General features: G+C 37.4%; 1 protein-coding gene across 3 annotated transcripts in view; it reads right to left on the bottom strand.

The window, feature by feature from the left end:
* The window catches only part of FARSB (phenylalanyl-tRNA synthetase subunit beta), a 246,874-nt gene that overhangs the window by 52,343 nt on the left and 178,248 nt on the right, over positions 1-16,283 (bottom strand). For all 3 annotated transcript variants that reach the window (XM_055290774.2, XM_063645731.1, XM_063645732.1), the window contains 8 exons: positions 15,568-15,683; positions 10,774-10,924; positions 9,590-9,698; positions 8,030-8,100; positions 6,544-6,605; positions 5,273-5,324; positions 830-891; positions 390-597 (listed from right to left, as the gene is read on the bottom strand). In XM_055290774.2, coding sequence (XP_055146749.1) covers positions 390-597; positions 830-891; positions 5,273-5,324; positions 6,544-6,605; positions 8,030-8,100; positions 9,590-9,698; positions 10,774-10,924; positions 15,568-15,683 — 831 coding nt within the window. The remainder of the gene's footprint in view (positions 1-389; positions 598-829; positions 892-5,272; positions 5,325-6,543; positions 6,606-8,029; positions 8,101-9,589; positions 9,699-10,773; positions 10,925-15,567; positions 15,684-16,283) is intronic.

Consider the following 16,283-nt stretch of genomic DNA (forward strand, 5'->3'; position numbering starts at 1 on the left):
ACTATTTCCCTACCAATATTACCTCCTCCCTCCCCACTGCTCTGCCACCCCTCTGCTCCTACACAGATGTACAAACCACCCCCACTTCCATCTCTCCCACACACAGCTTCTGCCTTCAGGCCCAAGTTGAGAAAATGAATCTCTGAGAGATTCAACAAGGGCTCCAAACTCGAAACCTGTCTTTCTTCAAAGAACTAGTCATCACAGGTTTTCAACTTACTCTAATCATTTGGGCATCTGTTTTGTATCCTCTCCATAGCAAATGCCTCTCATTGCAGAGCATGTCCAAATACTGCTTGATTCCTACGTTCTGTTTTCTCGAAGCCTTCCTGGCATTAAATAATCAGTTTCTAACAATAAGGAGTGTTTATTTAAGGGTGCAATCTTACTTGATTAGCTATGGTGTAAGTTTTCGGGAGAGTCATCTGAATGTTGTTATATCCATAAGCAATAGCTGCATCTTCTACAATATCACATGCATGGATAATGTCAGCTCTGGTTGGAGGGATTTCAATCTCAATCTGATTCCCATCACCTATGACTTCTGATTTTAAATACATCCTGGTCAGAAGTTTGGCAAGATTTTCTGGAGTTTCTCTGAAAAAGGAATGAATAAACCATAAACTTCACTGGATTATTTTTTTAATGTTTACATTGTATTTCAACATATGCTACTAGCTGAAATAGTATCTTTCTTTTTGAGTTCTATCAGAAACCAGATATCTTAACTGATGTTTTATCATTCCTTAACCAACTCTGAAGGATCACAAAAAAAAATTAGTCATACGTGTACTTTGTTCTTGAATTAAGTGAAATTTTCAGAGCATACCTGATTCCAACTTTTTTGTTAATTAGGTCAGCTCTCACCATCTCCTTTCGGTAAGCTAATTCCTTAAAGAGAAAGAGTTTAAAAAGTAAATCATTTCCCATCAGATACAGCTTTAGACTCTTTTCCATTAAATTAGTCATTATTGCAGTTCTATTACGTTCCCAAGAAATTGTCATTAGAGCCACACATTGAGAATAAGCTTGATGTTTCAAAAACAGTATTATGAGGAATAAATTTGCTACATTAGATTCATTTATGAACATTCTACTTGCTAGACAGTTTGCACTGCCTGGAAATAGTATAAAATGCCAAACATTTTTCCCTTTCAGATAGTCAATACCCATTCCCCACAGTAAAACACTGTTGTGCTACATCATTCCAAAGACGTTTATAAATCCTGCTAAAGATTTTCAGTCTCGTCCTATGCAAGCAGATGGATATGACCAAGAAAGAATAATTCCAATGTCACAATGTGCATCATACTAAGTCTAAGAGCATGATGAAGATATCCTTTTCTTACCGTTTCCAGGTGAAGAAATGCAATAATGAATTTAGTACTCAGTCTCCTTCAAACAGTACATAACTCCACCGTATTAGTGAGGTGAGAACACACACACATAAAACCCAGGCTTTTCAACACCTTTGGGTCCTTATGAATATTTCTTATCACTCATTCACTCTCAAAAGTGTAACATGCCACTAGCAAAAAGGCCATAGATTTTAAAACCTGTTTTGATTCAAGTAAGGGCAATGGTCCGGAACCTTGCTACTCAAAATGCAGTCCTCAGAGCAGAAGCACCAGCATCACCTGAGTGCTCGTGAGAAAGGCTGACTGCAGGTCTTGATAGCTAGTGGCAGTGACACCAGAGCTACTGAAGCCCAATCTGCACGTTTTCAAGATCCCCAGGTGATGAGAATGCACTGCAGGGTTTGGGAGGCACAAGGTGAAGATTGCAAAGTAATAATAACTTTTCTCAATAGTTACTATGACCTAAATAGTTATTATGAGCTGAACAGTACAAGATGCATTTTAAAGATAATCTTACTTAATCCTCACAACAGATGCTATTAGTATTCTCATTTGACAGGTAAGGAATTTGAATTTTAGCCGAATAACTAGTTCCAGGTCAGAATAGTAAACTGCCAAGTCCAAGTGCTGCTATATGCCCAGTGCTTAGAAAATGATTGAGATAATAAGCATTTGGTATATGTATTTAATGAGTGAATGCATGCATACAAGAAGTAACAAATGGCTGGGCGTGGTGGCTCATGCCTGTAATCCCAACACTTTGGGAGGCCAAGGCGGGTGGATCACCTGAGGTCAGGAGTTCAAGACCAGCCTGGCCAATGTAGCGAAACCCCATCTCTACTACAAATACAAAAATTAGCCAGGCGTGGTGGCACGAGCCTGTAATCGCAGCTACTCGGGAGGCTGAGGCAGGAGAATCGCTTGAACCCAAGAGGTGGAGGTTGCAGTGAGCTGAGATGGCAACACTGCACTCCAGCCTGGGTAACACAGCGAGACTCCATCTCAAAAAAAAAAAAAAAAGAAGTAACTAATGAACAAATTAATGAATTAATAAACAAATTAAGACAACCTAATTTCCAAAGTACACACCATTAACCATTAGTCTGACTACTGACAACTTATCTCCTCTAGTTCTCTTATTTTAAAACTTTATTCTTTTCTATGAAATAACAAAACACAAGAAAAAAAATTTTCAGAGTTTGAGAAAATATGCTATTTCATGTGAGAAAGAATCAGTTTCCCCCAGAGGATCCTTCCCTAAGAAAAGGTGTTCTAATTTAAGTCTAGGAGGAAATAAATGAATAAATGCCAAAACACTCCTGCAGTACTCCTTTTCAGAAAGCCCACCATTTCAAATTTACAAAAGATCTCTATATTACAAATAAATGATTTTTAAGGGATTATCCATATGAGGAGGTGAACCAAATATTAAAATATATTTCTCCTTTTCTTCCCAAAAATATATAATCACTTTTATTAACACTTGACAAATCATCATATTGAAAAGAGGCTGGACGCAGTGGCTCACACCTGCAATCCCAGCACTTTGGGAGGCCGAGGCGGGCGGATCACTAAGTCAGAAGATCAAGACCATTTTCTCTAACATGGTGAAACCCCATCTCTACTAAAAATACAAAAAAATATTAGCCAGGCATGGTGACGGGCGCTTTTAGTCCCAGCTACTCAGGAGGCTAAGGCAGGAGAATGGCGTGAACCCAGGAGGCAGAGCTTGCAGTGAGCCGAGATCGTGCCACTGCACTCCAGCCTGGGCGACAGAGGGAGACTCCATCTCAAAAAAAAAGAAGAAGAAGAAGAAGAAAAAGAAACTGTTCTCTGGCATTATTTTAAAACTATCTAAAAAGCTATCTCCAGCTAATCCCAATTGCTACTGTCATAAACTGCAAAAATGGCCACAAATTTCTCCCCTCTCTGTATCCATGGCCTTGCAATGTGACACTGCCAATCTTCCAATCAGGAGATGACATCTATTTCTCCACCCATCAAATCTAGCCAAATGACTGACTTTGGCCAACAGAATAATGTTTGAAAAATACCTGGGCACTGGGCATGCTCTCTTGCTGCTAGGAACCCTGCAACCAACCCCAATTCAAAAAGCCCAAGCTAGCCTGCTGTATGATGAAGGACACATGAGTTGTTGACCCCACTGCCAAGAAGCAGACATGAGTGAGGCCATCCCAGATCATCCAGTTGCTAGCCAACCAGTCAACTGACCACATATGGGTAAGCCCAGCAGAGATTAGCCAAACTTGCTCAGACCAGGAAAACCATCCTATTGACCAAAAGAATCATGAGATAAATAAATGGTTGTTGTTTTAAGCCACTAAGTCTTGGGGGTAGTTTGTTAAATAACAAAAGCTAACTGACAATAGATACTTAAATCCAAATCAACTTTTAAAAACTAATATTGCCTATATAATTTCAGTTATGCTTCATACAGTTATATGTTTCTTTTGAAGTATAATTAACACTCTAGAATAAAATATGATGCTAAATGTTAATGTCTTCCAGAGTGGGGAGGTTTTGATCTTGGCAGGTTTCATCTACTGTAAAAGCTATTTAAATAGTAGAAACTATTTCAGGCTGTGATTTACTTCATAAATAACAAAGGAATAGTGAAAGATTCAAAAGGGAAGAAAAAGCTCATCAAAGAATGCTCTCACTGGCCAGGCGCGGTGGCTCACGCTTGTAATCCCAGCACTTTGGGAGGCCGAGGCGGGCGGATCACGAGGTCAGGAGATCGAGACCACGGTGAAACCCCGTCTCTACTAAAGATACAAAAAAATTAGCCGGGCGTGGTGGCCGGCGCCTGTAGTCCCAGCTACTCGGAGAGGCTGAGGCAGGAGAATGGCGTGAACCCGGGAGGCAGAGCTTGCAGAGAGCCGAGATTCCGCCACTGCACTCCAGCCTGGGCGACAGAGCGAGACTCCGTCTCAAAAAAAAAAAAAAAAAAAAAGAATGCTCTCACTGAATGAGAACCACGAAGTGACTGTGATACTGTTGTTTTAGAACAGTCATCTTTATGTCAAGACCCTTGGGTGGGGGGGACAAAACCCCCCAAGAATAATACTGGTTTAGATTTTTTACCAAGATCTTATGTCTTGACAAAACTGTGTGCTTACTACTAAATTAGTCTTAATAATACATTTGAAATTATTTATTAGTTACAGTGATGGCCTTCAGCAACTGTTAATTCAAGTGTGAACAGACTAATTACGTTCAGAGGGCTGAGTAATCTTAAAAGGAGTGAGACTACAAATTACTTATTTAATAAATTCTATTGTTCTATAGCACTGTAGGATGCTATAATATAATTAACAACAATTTATTGTATATTTTCAAATATAGAGGAGCAGACTATGAATGTTCCCAACACAACAAAATAATAAATGTCTGATATGATAGATATGCCAACTACCATGATTTGATCATTACATATTATATACATGTATTGAAACATCACACTGTACCCCATAAATATGTAAAATTATTATGTGCCAATTAAAGAATAAAAACATTTTTAAAAAAACTACTGTTAACTAGTTAATAGGAGAATAAATCATAGGAATTATGACCACACAATATTGTTGTATAATGTTGTGCGTTTACAGCTGCAGTCAAACCGTCTGAATTTAGATCCTAGCTATACCACTTAAAAATAATAAGCAAGGTATTTAACATCTCAAGGTCTCAGGGACTCCCTCTGGAAAAAGCTTAATAATAGCACCTACCCTCACAGGATTATGGTGAGGATTAAATCCATGTAATGCACATAGTATAGCACCTGGCACACGGGTGGGTAGGTAGGGGGCAGATAGACAGACAGAACATGAGTGCTCTAGCCATTATTATTAGCATTGTTGTCATAATCATGAAGTCATTTCTTAAGCACTTACTGGAAAGGTATGTGATTTTCCATTAGGAAAAACCACTTCAGCAGCTTCGACCCTGAAAACAAAAGCCAGAAATAAAATACTTAAGAAAAAAATGTGCCATAAATTACAGACATGTGTATGGTTATCAAATCTTTCATTTGGGCTACAACTACAGCCTCAACACATTCCATCTATCGCATTCCAACACTGTTTGGATGGATCTTGCTATAAACAATATTACTCTACTGTTTCATCTCCTAGGGCTCTGATGTCCTTTTCAGGCACCACCTACTTGAAAGGTTTATTTTCCAGTACTGCAAAGCATGCATCCTACAGGGACTCCTTGCCAATATTGACACACACATTCTAGGCTTTACCAGGGCAGTGTGTTACGTAATAAAACTGACAGAATCACTGAAATGAAAATTAATTGACAAAAAAACTGATACTGCCCATATAATTTCAATCATGCTTTCTACAGTTATGTATTTTCAATTTTATTAATATTCTAGAATAAACTATGATGCTAGTACTAAGGACCATATAGATTTGTTAAATAGTTTTTTAAACTAAAAATATGCTTTGGAAAAAATACAGTAATCTTACCGATATGGGATACATGCTTTGCTCTTATATATGCTTCTCTACCTCTGTTTAGCTGTTGTTTTGCTGTTCCTCCATCTATATATTCTCAAATCCAATGATCCCCAAACACAGCTTAAATTTCATTGCCTCCATGAAGCCTTCTCAGATTGCATCAGCTGGCAGTAACTTGCCCTTACAGCCAGAATATCACCAAAACTTTTTAAAGTACTTAACGCTTATGACTTTATCCAATATTTATGAGTATGTCTTATCTCCCTGAACAGATTATATGTTCTAGTTATAGGAACCACATTTTTAATCTTTATATTTATTTGTTTATTCATTCATTGTTTTAAAGACAGTGTCTCATTCTGTGACCCCGTCTCAAGTGCAGTGGCACAAACATAGCTCATAGCAGCCTCTACCTCCCAGACTCAAGCAATCCTGCAGCCTCAGTCTCCCCAATAGCTAGGACTACAGGCGCAGGCCACCAAACCCAAGTATTTTTAATTTTTTGTAGATGTGGCGTCTTCTTGTGTTGCTCAGGCTGGTCTTGAACTCCTGGGCTCAAGCAATCCTCCCGCCTCAGCCTCCCAAAGTGCTGGGATTATAGGTGTGAGCCACCGCACCTGGCCTATCTTTACATTTAGCACAAAGCCTTGCCTTCAGAACAATGGGCCATCAGTAAAGGTGCTGGATGAACTTACGTAAATTGATTCTCACAATATTCACTGAACATGGTGACAATAATATCAAGAACTATTTTTGCCTGCAAAGAAAAGAAAAACAAATATAGTAATCTATAAATATATTCTTTCACTCAGATGGAAATGAATTAATATTTAATATAATTGTGTCCTCAAACATCTAATGGACCTTTACATATACATTTTAAGAAAGGAAGTGGAATAAAAACATGAGTAGACCTAGCCTTATCTTCAGGTGTTCTGCATTTATGCAGTTCTCTGACAGTTATAATCCATGACTGAGACAAATCGTTTCGTTCCCCCACCCCCAACCTCAGGTTCACTGGGCTTCAACAGAGACAAATGGCTAATTACTGGAATAAATCTTAACAGTCTCCTAAGTCTCTGAAGCCAGACTGCTTGAATCCTGGCTCAAGCACTTACCAACAGTATGACACTAGGCAAGCCACTTTTCTTACCTGTTAAGGAGATAATGAAAATTCCTGTCTTGTCTGGTTCTTACAAAGATTAAATACATTGGCATGTAGTAAAGACCATACAGATTTGTTAAATAATTTTCCTATTTCAAAAAAAATTCTTAGAAAAAAAATATAGTGACCTTATTGGAATATATGCTTTACTCTTATATATTTATTTCACTCCTATATATACAGGCTTCAGGAAAGACATTCAAGGTCTGTAAATGCACAAATTAAATTTTTTTAAAAATTAATATTAAAAGCTGTACTACCCTGACAATATTTCTGAAGGCAAGGAGTACCTAAAAGTTATAAAGAAAAGTACCTTACAATGGTCTCTAATCCTATAAGATATACATGAATACCATTTATTTGCCCTGTTTCTATACTCCAGCCTTCTCCTGCCATTTGAGGTTACCTTTTTTAAATTGTTTAACTGCCACCTCATTTAACATATGTAAAGAAGTCATGTCATAGAAAAAGCTTTCATAGCAATCCATTCCAATAGATGAAGTGACTAAAAGTGGGTGAGGAATTATATTCTAGATAATTTTGTGGGCATAAACCATCTATCAATTTACTAAATAAAGCTTCTTCAACGCCAGTTTTTTTTTTTTTAAGATTTTACCAAGTACACAAAGGTACCAAATTACTCCGCATATAAATTAAGTCAACTAGATACACAATTCATATGGATTTCGCTACAGCACTCATTCCATTTTGTGTTTTATAGTTATGTATATGACTAACTCTCCCACTAGGAGTTCTTTGAAGTGAAGAAACATGTAACTCATTATTAAATTCTTGGCACTGGAAAGACATTGGGTGCTCACTAAACATTTGTCAAATTAATGAAAGCACCATAACCAAAGTGTAGAATATCTCTATCTTTTTAATTGTCTAAATTTCTAAAATATGTTCCCACCTACAAAATTGCACATATTTTAAATTTTAGCCATTTAGTCTTGGTCTGGATATAAAATCTATCCCATCTGATCATACAAAAATTGAGTAAAAGTTTTATTTACCTTAGTAAAGTCAGTTCCTGTGCATTCAATAAAAATATTTCTAGTATTTACTGTTATTCTGGAATGATCCCCTGCAATGAACACAAAACATCAAAATAACTAGCTTCAGAAATAGAAGTGCACTATTAAGCTCAACAGAACAGAAACTACATTTTAAAGGTAAAACATATTAAAAACTAACACCTTGTCCAGGGGCGGTGGCTCACACCTGTAATCCCAGCACTTTGGGAGGCCGAAGTGGGCGGATCACCTGAGGTCTGGAATTCAAGACCAGCCTAACCAACATGGAGAAACCCCTTCTCTACTAAAAATACAAAATTAGCCAGGCATAGTGGCGCATGCCTGTAATCCCAGCTACTTGGGAGGCTGAGGCAGGAGAATCGCTTGAACCCGGGAGGTGGAGGTTGCGGTGAGCCGAGATGGTGCAATGGCACGACATGGTGCAATGGCACAACATGGTGCAATGGCACACTTGTGCCACTGCACTCCAGCCTGGGCAACAAGAGCAAATCTCTGTCTTAAAAAAGAAAAAAAAAAAAAACCCTAACACCTTAAGAGCAAAGGGATAAACAACTTTTATTTAAAGCTCCTACTGCAAGTTGACAAATAAAATAATTAACAGGCCTTTACTTAATGCATACAGTGTGTCAGGTGCTATGCCAAGCACTTAACATAGGTTGTCTCCTCTAATCTTTACCACAATCCTATGATGTAATTACTGGCAAGAAACTAAGTTCAGAGAGATTAAACTATTTGACCATGATCGCGAGCAGCAAGGCTAGGATTTGGGTCTAGATCTGGTTAACTCTGGGGCCCATGTTCTTAACCACTGTAACTACTAGGGTCCAAGATCTTGAGAAGAAGTTTCTCTTTCTCATAGCAAATTAGCTAAGCCTCCTTCTTACCTCCAGAAAGGCAAACATCTATGTCTCAGACATCATTAAGTTTTGTAAATACATTCAAACTGCCTCATAAAAATAGCCTTCAGAAAGGAATTAAGAGGGCAAAATTTAAATTAAAAGTTTTTGTTTAACTATATAACTAGGCAAGGTCAGGCATGGCAGCTCACATCTATAATCCCAGGGCTTTGGGAGGCCAAGGTGGGAGAATCGCTTGAGCCCAGGAGTTTAAGGCTGCAGTGAGCCATGACTGCACCACTGCACTCCAGCCTGGGTGACAGAGCAAGAGCCTGTCTCAAAAAAAAAAAAAAAAGAAAAAAGAAAAAAAACTACAGACATGACAGAGTTTGACTTTGAGTTTAACCAAGTGAATTACCTGCTAAAACCAAAACATCAATAACCTTTGAAGAAATATAACAGAACCCAAAACCTAGCATCAGAAAATATTTATAAATGTATGAACATAAGTTACATAAGAATCACCAATAAAATGTTGTTGAATAAATGAATGAAAAGAATGATTAGAATCTACAAAAGACCTGAGATACTCAGATTATGAGTTATTTGAATTTGATTCAGCCAAGTCTATTGAGAATTCTACAGAAATGCTGAAGATTAAAAGGAAACAGCAAAGATCTGTGATGCTTATAAAATAACTCACCATTGATGATGGGAGGCATTGAAAGGACGACACCATTGCTATCATAGATAACTGGATACAGGGGTTTGTTTTCAATGATATGTAAATAATGTTTCAGGTGATTGTCAGTCTGAAAACAAATTAAGTCAAATAAAATTAGTTTTTTTTTTTTATTTCTATCACTATAGTTCACATACTGACCTAATATTAAAAAAGAAGAGAACACCAGGTGTGGTGGCTCATGCCTGTAATCCCAGCACTTTGAGAGGCTGAGGCCGGTGGATCACCTGAGGTTGGGAGTTCGAGACCAGCCTGACCAACATGGAAAAACCCCATCTCTACTAAAAATACAAAATTAGCCAGGTGTGGTGGCACATGCCTGTAATCCCAGCTACTCGGGAGGCTGAGGCAGGAGGATCACTTGAACCCGGGAGGCGGAGGTTGCGGTGAGCTGAGATTGCGCCATTGCACTCCAGCCTGGGCAACAAGAGCGAAACTCCATCTCAAAAAAAAAAAGAGGGGAAAAGTCAGAAAAACATTAAAACAGACCCAAATTAAAGAAAGCTCTAAATTTATAAGATTTTCTAATATAAATTAATATTCCAATATTCAATGAACACAATTGAGTCATTTCTCAAGAGTGAAAACAGATGTTGCGCTGCTATGCCTGAATCATTTCAAAGGAAACATAAACCATGACAAAACTATTTAGATAAATACAAAGAAGTCACTTGCAAATCAGGGCAAGGATGACCCTGTTTTTTCTAAATGACACCTATTTTTTCTACTTGTTAAATACAATCCAAAGTGACTACTGAATTCATTTTTGCTGCTGGACTTTTAAATAATGGGAGATAGACAGCTTGTAACAGTATTTCACACAAAAAAAACACTAGCTAAGTTTTACTGTTCTTTATGCTTGCATGAATTTCAATTGAAGATTACAATGTGGTATGGTCTACTTCAGTGGTTCTCAATCCTAGCAGTACATTGAAATCATATCAGAGGTTAAAAATTTAATAATAAACAAAATAAAACTATGTTCAGGTCCCACTCTGGATCAGATGAATCACTGTCTCTAGCTTGGAGCCCAGACACAGCTATTTTTTAAAAGTATTGATTACATTTCCCTAGTTGCGAGGCTTGACTTTGATGGAATTTCATGATTTTTGCAAAGCTGCTGCATAATCAAAAAGAGTATTTACCTTGTATATGTTCATCAGTTCACAGGCTGTATACTCCTTGGTCTTATTTAGAGGCTTGAATTTGATATCTGAAGGACGCTTTGCAGTATAAGTAAATGGGCCTGACAAAGTGTCCAAATCATGGGTACCAATGGCAACCAGTGCTCTTTTCCTAATTGTTGAGAGGGTGAGGGAGAAGGAGGGAGGAAAGGAAAGGAGGAGAATGAGACAGATTTGAATATTCTAAAGCCGAAATTCTAAAGATAACATAAACATACACTACATATTTTTTTTAATTATTTCAGATACTTCCCTGAAACTGCATATTGGTACTACATGGCATCATTAGTGGCATATAATGAACAAATTCTCACAACCATTAAGAGTACTGAGAAATCACAAAACTACCTGAAATACATGATTTCAGGAAATGTTAATTCTGAATTAGAACCTAAAGGCCTAAGTCTTACCAGGAAAGGTCACAAGTTTGGCTTTCTAACAGTCAATTTGAAGAGAGGAACTTGATCGAAATTTGTGTTCTTAACATTCTTTAGTTTAAAATGTATGTGCACTAAATCAGTTTAAAATGCTTAATATTAAATTTTGGTCAACTTCTAGGACTGCATGACTGGTGAACTACAACTTTAATAAATAGGGTTAAAAAGAACTGCTAATAGGCAATAAGGGAGTGCTACTTTACTCAATTAGTCATGTGCTTATAGAAGATAATAAACCCAGAACTATCATAGGATAAAATACACATGGTTAGATAAATGTAGGTAAATTAATAATTGACAAACGCACAGGTAAGAAAGTCTGTTTTCTTAGATATTAAATTGGTCCCTTAATCCTAAAACAGTACCTCAAAACATCACCAAAATTTCAACTTCAAATCAGCAACAAAAAAACATAACTCCAGATGAATCAAAGACCTAAGCATTTTGAAAAGCAAAAGACAAACATACAGGCCACATACAAAAGACACCATAAAAATTATTCAAAGAAAATATAGAGGCCAGGTGAGGTGGCTCACGCCTGAAATCTCAACACTTTGGGAGGCCAAGGCAGGAAGACTGCTTGAACCCAAGAGTTCAAGACCAGCCTGGGCAACATGGTGAGACCCCATCTCCACAAAAAATGTAAAAATTAGCTGACTGTGGTGCCAAACACTTGTGGTCTCAGCTACTTGGGAGGCTGAGGTAGGAGGACCACTTGAGCCAGGAAGGTCAAGGCTATAGTGAGCTGTGATTGCACTACTGTAGTCCAGCCTGGGCAACAGGGTAAGACTCTGTCTCAAAAAAAAAAAAAAAAGATAAGAAAATATAGAAGAATGTGCTTAGGCCAGGCGCGGTGGCTCATGCCTATAATCCCAGCACTTTGGGAGGCTGAGGCAGGCAGATCACAAGGTCAGGAGATCAAGACCATCCTGGCTAACGTGGTGAAACCCCGTCTCTACTAAAAATACAAAAAATTAGCCGGGTGTGGTTGGCTGGCACCTGTAGTCCCAGCTACTCGGGAGGCTGAGGCATGAGAATGGCATGAACCCAGGAGGCGGAGCTTGCAGTGAGCCGAGATGGCACCACCGCACTCCAGCCTAGGGGAGAGTGCGACACTCCGTCTCAAAAAAAAAAAAAAAAAAAATGCTTAAAACTGTAGAGTCGACTTCCAGGACACCACTTCTTAAGTAGGTCATAAAATCTAAAAGTCATACAGGAAGACAGATAACGATACCCAAATTAAAAACCTTACATGTCCAAAAGAAACTAAAAGTCAAAAAACACAAAAAAAGGTTTACAACATATATACAGTAAAAAGATTAACATTCCAAATATAGTAAGATATGAAAAAACTAAAAATATTCAGAGATCAAGATTTTATCTGACATAATGGTAAAAATTTCAAAGTCTTGCTATAAAAGAGCAGCAACTGAAAGGTGAAAGAACGGAGCAGAAAACTGAACCACTGCTGAGTCTGAATCTAGCTAAGTATTCAAGTCTTTGCCTGAAAGAACAAAAACCACTCTTCAGAGAAACATAGCAAAGTCAAGACTCTTCCCTAATATGATATTCTATATGCATCAAAAGGCAATGAACATGAGAAGAAATATGCAAGACATGACTCTTACTCCAGACAAAACCAGTCCATAGAAACCAACGTTAAGATGCCCCAGATTCTGATACTGCCACATAGATTTTAAAGCTGCTACTAAAAAATGTTCAAGAATTATGGAAGAACATACACATAATAAATAGACAAGGAAATATCTGCAGAAAAGAAGGGACTATTTTTTTAAAAGTCAGTGGATTGCAGAGATGAAAAGTAAAATAACTGAAGTAAAAGACTCACTAGGCACTTCAAACCAAGACAGAGTAACACACTAGATTTACTCTTGCCTGAAACAACCGAAGAGCGAAATATACGGAGCAATAGTTTTTATGGCACCTAACAGCAGGCAATGAAGGGCAGCAATCCCTGAGACACAGGAAACAAGTGAGGTGAGCCCTGACTATAGGGCAGGAAAGGGGGCCCAGTGGAGCCCCGGAGACTCCCTGAGAGCAAGAGACATAGCTGAGGGTTTGGGGAGGTCAAGGTGGGCAGAGTCCCAGAGAAAACCAGAGAGCTACACAGAGAGAGAACTCTGAAGATATGCAGAGGATCCCGCTGGAATACTGGTGAGTTCAGTATTGATCAGAACATGCAGCTGAGAAAACCACCCAAGGTCAGGAAAGAATTACTCAAGGGAATTAGAGGAAACAGTGCTCCACGCTCACACAGACTAAAACTTCACTGCTCACGTAACAATGGATATAGTAGGCAAAAGGGTCTTGTCTCAGCAGTAGGGACTAATTAGCCTAAAAAAGAGGCTTAATCAATAAAAATAGAGGAAAAAATAAGAGAAGAATCACTGAAACCAGAAGTTCATTATTTGAAAGATCAATAAAATGAGTGGTTCATGCCTGTAACCCCAGCACTTTGGGAGGCTGAAACAGGAGGATCACTTGAAGCCTGTAAGGCCAGCCTGGACAACAAAGCAAGACCCCCATCTCTACAAAAAAATTAAAAAATTAGCCAGGTGTGGTGGTTCATGCTTGTAGTTCCAGCTACTTAGGAGGCTGAGGCAGGAGGATCACTTCAGCACAGGAGTTCTGAAGTTACAATGAGATGATCATGCCACTGGACTCCAGCCTGGACAACAGAGAAAAACCCTGTCTCAAAACAAACAAACAAAAAGATCAATAAAACTGATAAACCTCTAGCCACACTGATCAAAGGAAAAAAAAGAGAGACGACAGAGGAATGAAAGAGGTGACATCACTACAGATACCACAGATATTAAAAGGATAATAAAGAAACATTATGAACAACTTTGTCAATAAATTTAATAACTTAGACAATATCGATATATTCCTTGAAATACATAAACTTCCAAAGCTCATTAAAGAGGTTAATTAGGATTTACTGACAGAAAGGAACTCTGGCACACCAAAGTATTAGGATGTATTCAATTCTTCCCCTTAGAAAAATCTCATGATTTCCAGAAATACCAAATAAAACCGAGCTTAAAGTTAAATTAAGTAAGAAAATGTCTGTTTAGAGTAAAATAGCTTCTTAAAATAAACAGATAATAGAGCCAGAGCAGATAATCTGGCTCAACCACTTAAGTTATACCTATACTTGTCGGAAATCTTGTGTTTTGTTCTTAATTTTGAAATTATATTTAAATTGTTATTGTTTTGCTTAATAATGACATATTAACAAGCTGACATATAAACTATTTTATATACAAGGACTGGGAATAAACGTTATTTGGAATCTGAAAAAAAATGTTGCTACTACCACATGCACAAAGATGTTTTTCACCATAGCAGAAAATGTCTACGGTTCTCCCTCTATCCTGTCCCTAGCCCATCCCATACACATAAACCCCTCCTAGGCTCTACAGTTTAGTAAACTACAATTATTAGCAAATAACTGCAGCAGATCTCACACACAAAAATAAATAAAGAAAAATTCTTTTTCTATTTTTATTTGAGACATATATAACTATCAATCATACCTTTGGATCAACATGCAGTAACTTATGCTGATCTATTTCAGAACCAACACAAATAAGCTTAATATGTTAGCTAAAGTCTGATGTTTCTCATCATCAGTAAGTATACAGTTTCCATTAGGATTTTGAAATACTTAAATTTGTTCAAGGATTCCCATTGTTACCTTCACTGACCTTTAAGAGTTCAGAAATTATACAGATGTGAAGATTATTGCCCTAAAGGGAGCTGTGCAGGAAATTATGCATTGCAATGTAAAGACTGAATAAGTAAAATTTAGTCATTTAAACTCAAGTTCTGTCAATTTATAATTACTCTCACTCAAAAAGTGAGAATAAGCCAAAATGTTATTTCCATTTTAAAAATGATATATCATACTTCATTACCATGGTTTATACTTAGTAGTATAATCCACGGCTGATCTGAACCAAAACAACAACAACAAAAAGCAGGGAAGTCTCTAGGACTAGATAATTCTTCTCTATACAGTATTCAAAATATATCTCCTGTTTCTCCATGCATATGGCATTCACAAACAGTAAAAGGTATCTGGTAAAGCAAAATGAAATTCTCATATTCTGTCACATACTATTAATTTAGAAATGCTTTGTAAAAAAATCTGCAGAGGAAGAAAGGAAGGAGAGAGAGAGAGAAAGAGGGCAGAAGTGGCAAGAGAGAAGAGGGAAAGGGATCAGGATAGAAAAGAGATAGGGAGACAGAGGGAAAGGGGGAGGCAAGGAAGAAAGAAAATGCAACCACAAACCTGCAAATATTCTGATGTAATTTCTCCTGAAGTTCAATGAAGCTGTCATATCGATCTTTAGTAAACTTTATATTACGGAGAACTGCTGCTACCGCAAAAGGACGTATCTTAGCTGTCTGAAATTCATAATATCATTAAAGATAGCAAACAGTAAGGCTTTTCTTTGTAATATCTTGTAATAGGAAGGCAGCTGCACTCTTGCCACTGGCATACATTTTCATTCAAACAAGTATATATTAATTTATTCAGTCAACAAGTAATAAAGTGGTAAACAACAGAAAAAGTCACTACCTTCACAGAATTTATATTTCAGTAAGATTTCTGAAAATGTATTAAATAATTGAGAAAAAGTTTGCTCATAATTCATATATTTACCAAACAACCCCTCTGAAAAGTTTAAAATCTTTTAAAATTTCATTGATGTTCCACATTTAAACAATTATATCTCAAATGCGTTTTAAATATGCATTGGATATTATTATCCAAAATTATTTATGGAAAGCAGAGGCTTTGTTCTTTTTCATTCCTAGGTTAAAAAAAAAATGTTTTTTTAAGGGCTAGGGGCTAAGTATATACTCATTTTAGCAAATGATCAAAGAAAATCACATTTTTTAGAAGGGTAAGCTTTGGACCAGGCACAGAGGCTCACAGCTGTAATCCCAGCATTTTAGAGGCTGTAGGGGAAGGATCCTTTGAGCTCAGGAATTTGAGACCAG

Source organism: Symphalangus syndactylus, chromosome 8 (genome assembly GCF_028878055.3).
Source record: "Symphalangus syndactylus isolate Jambi chromosome 8, NHGRI_mSymSyn1-v2.1_pri, whole genome shotgun sequence".
NCBI classification, from domain to species: domain Eukaryota; kingdom Metazoa; phylum Chordata; class Mammalia; order Primates; family Hylobatidae; genus Symphalangus; species Symphalangus syndactylus.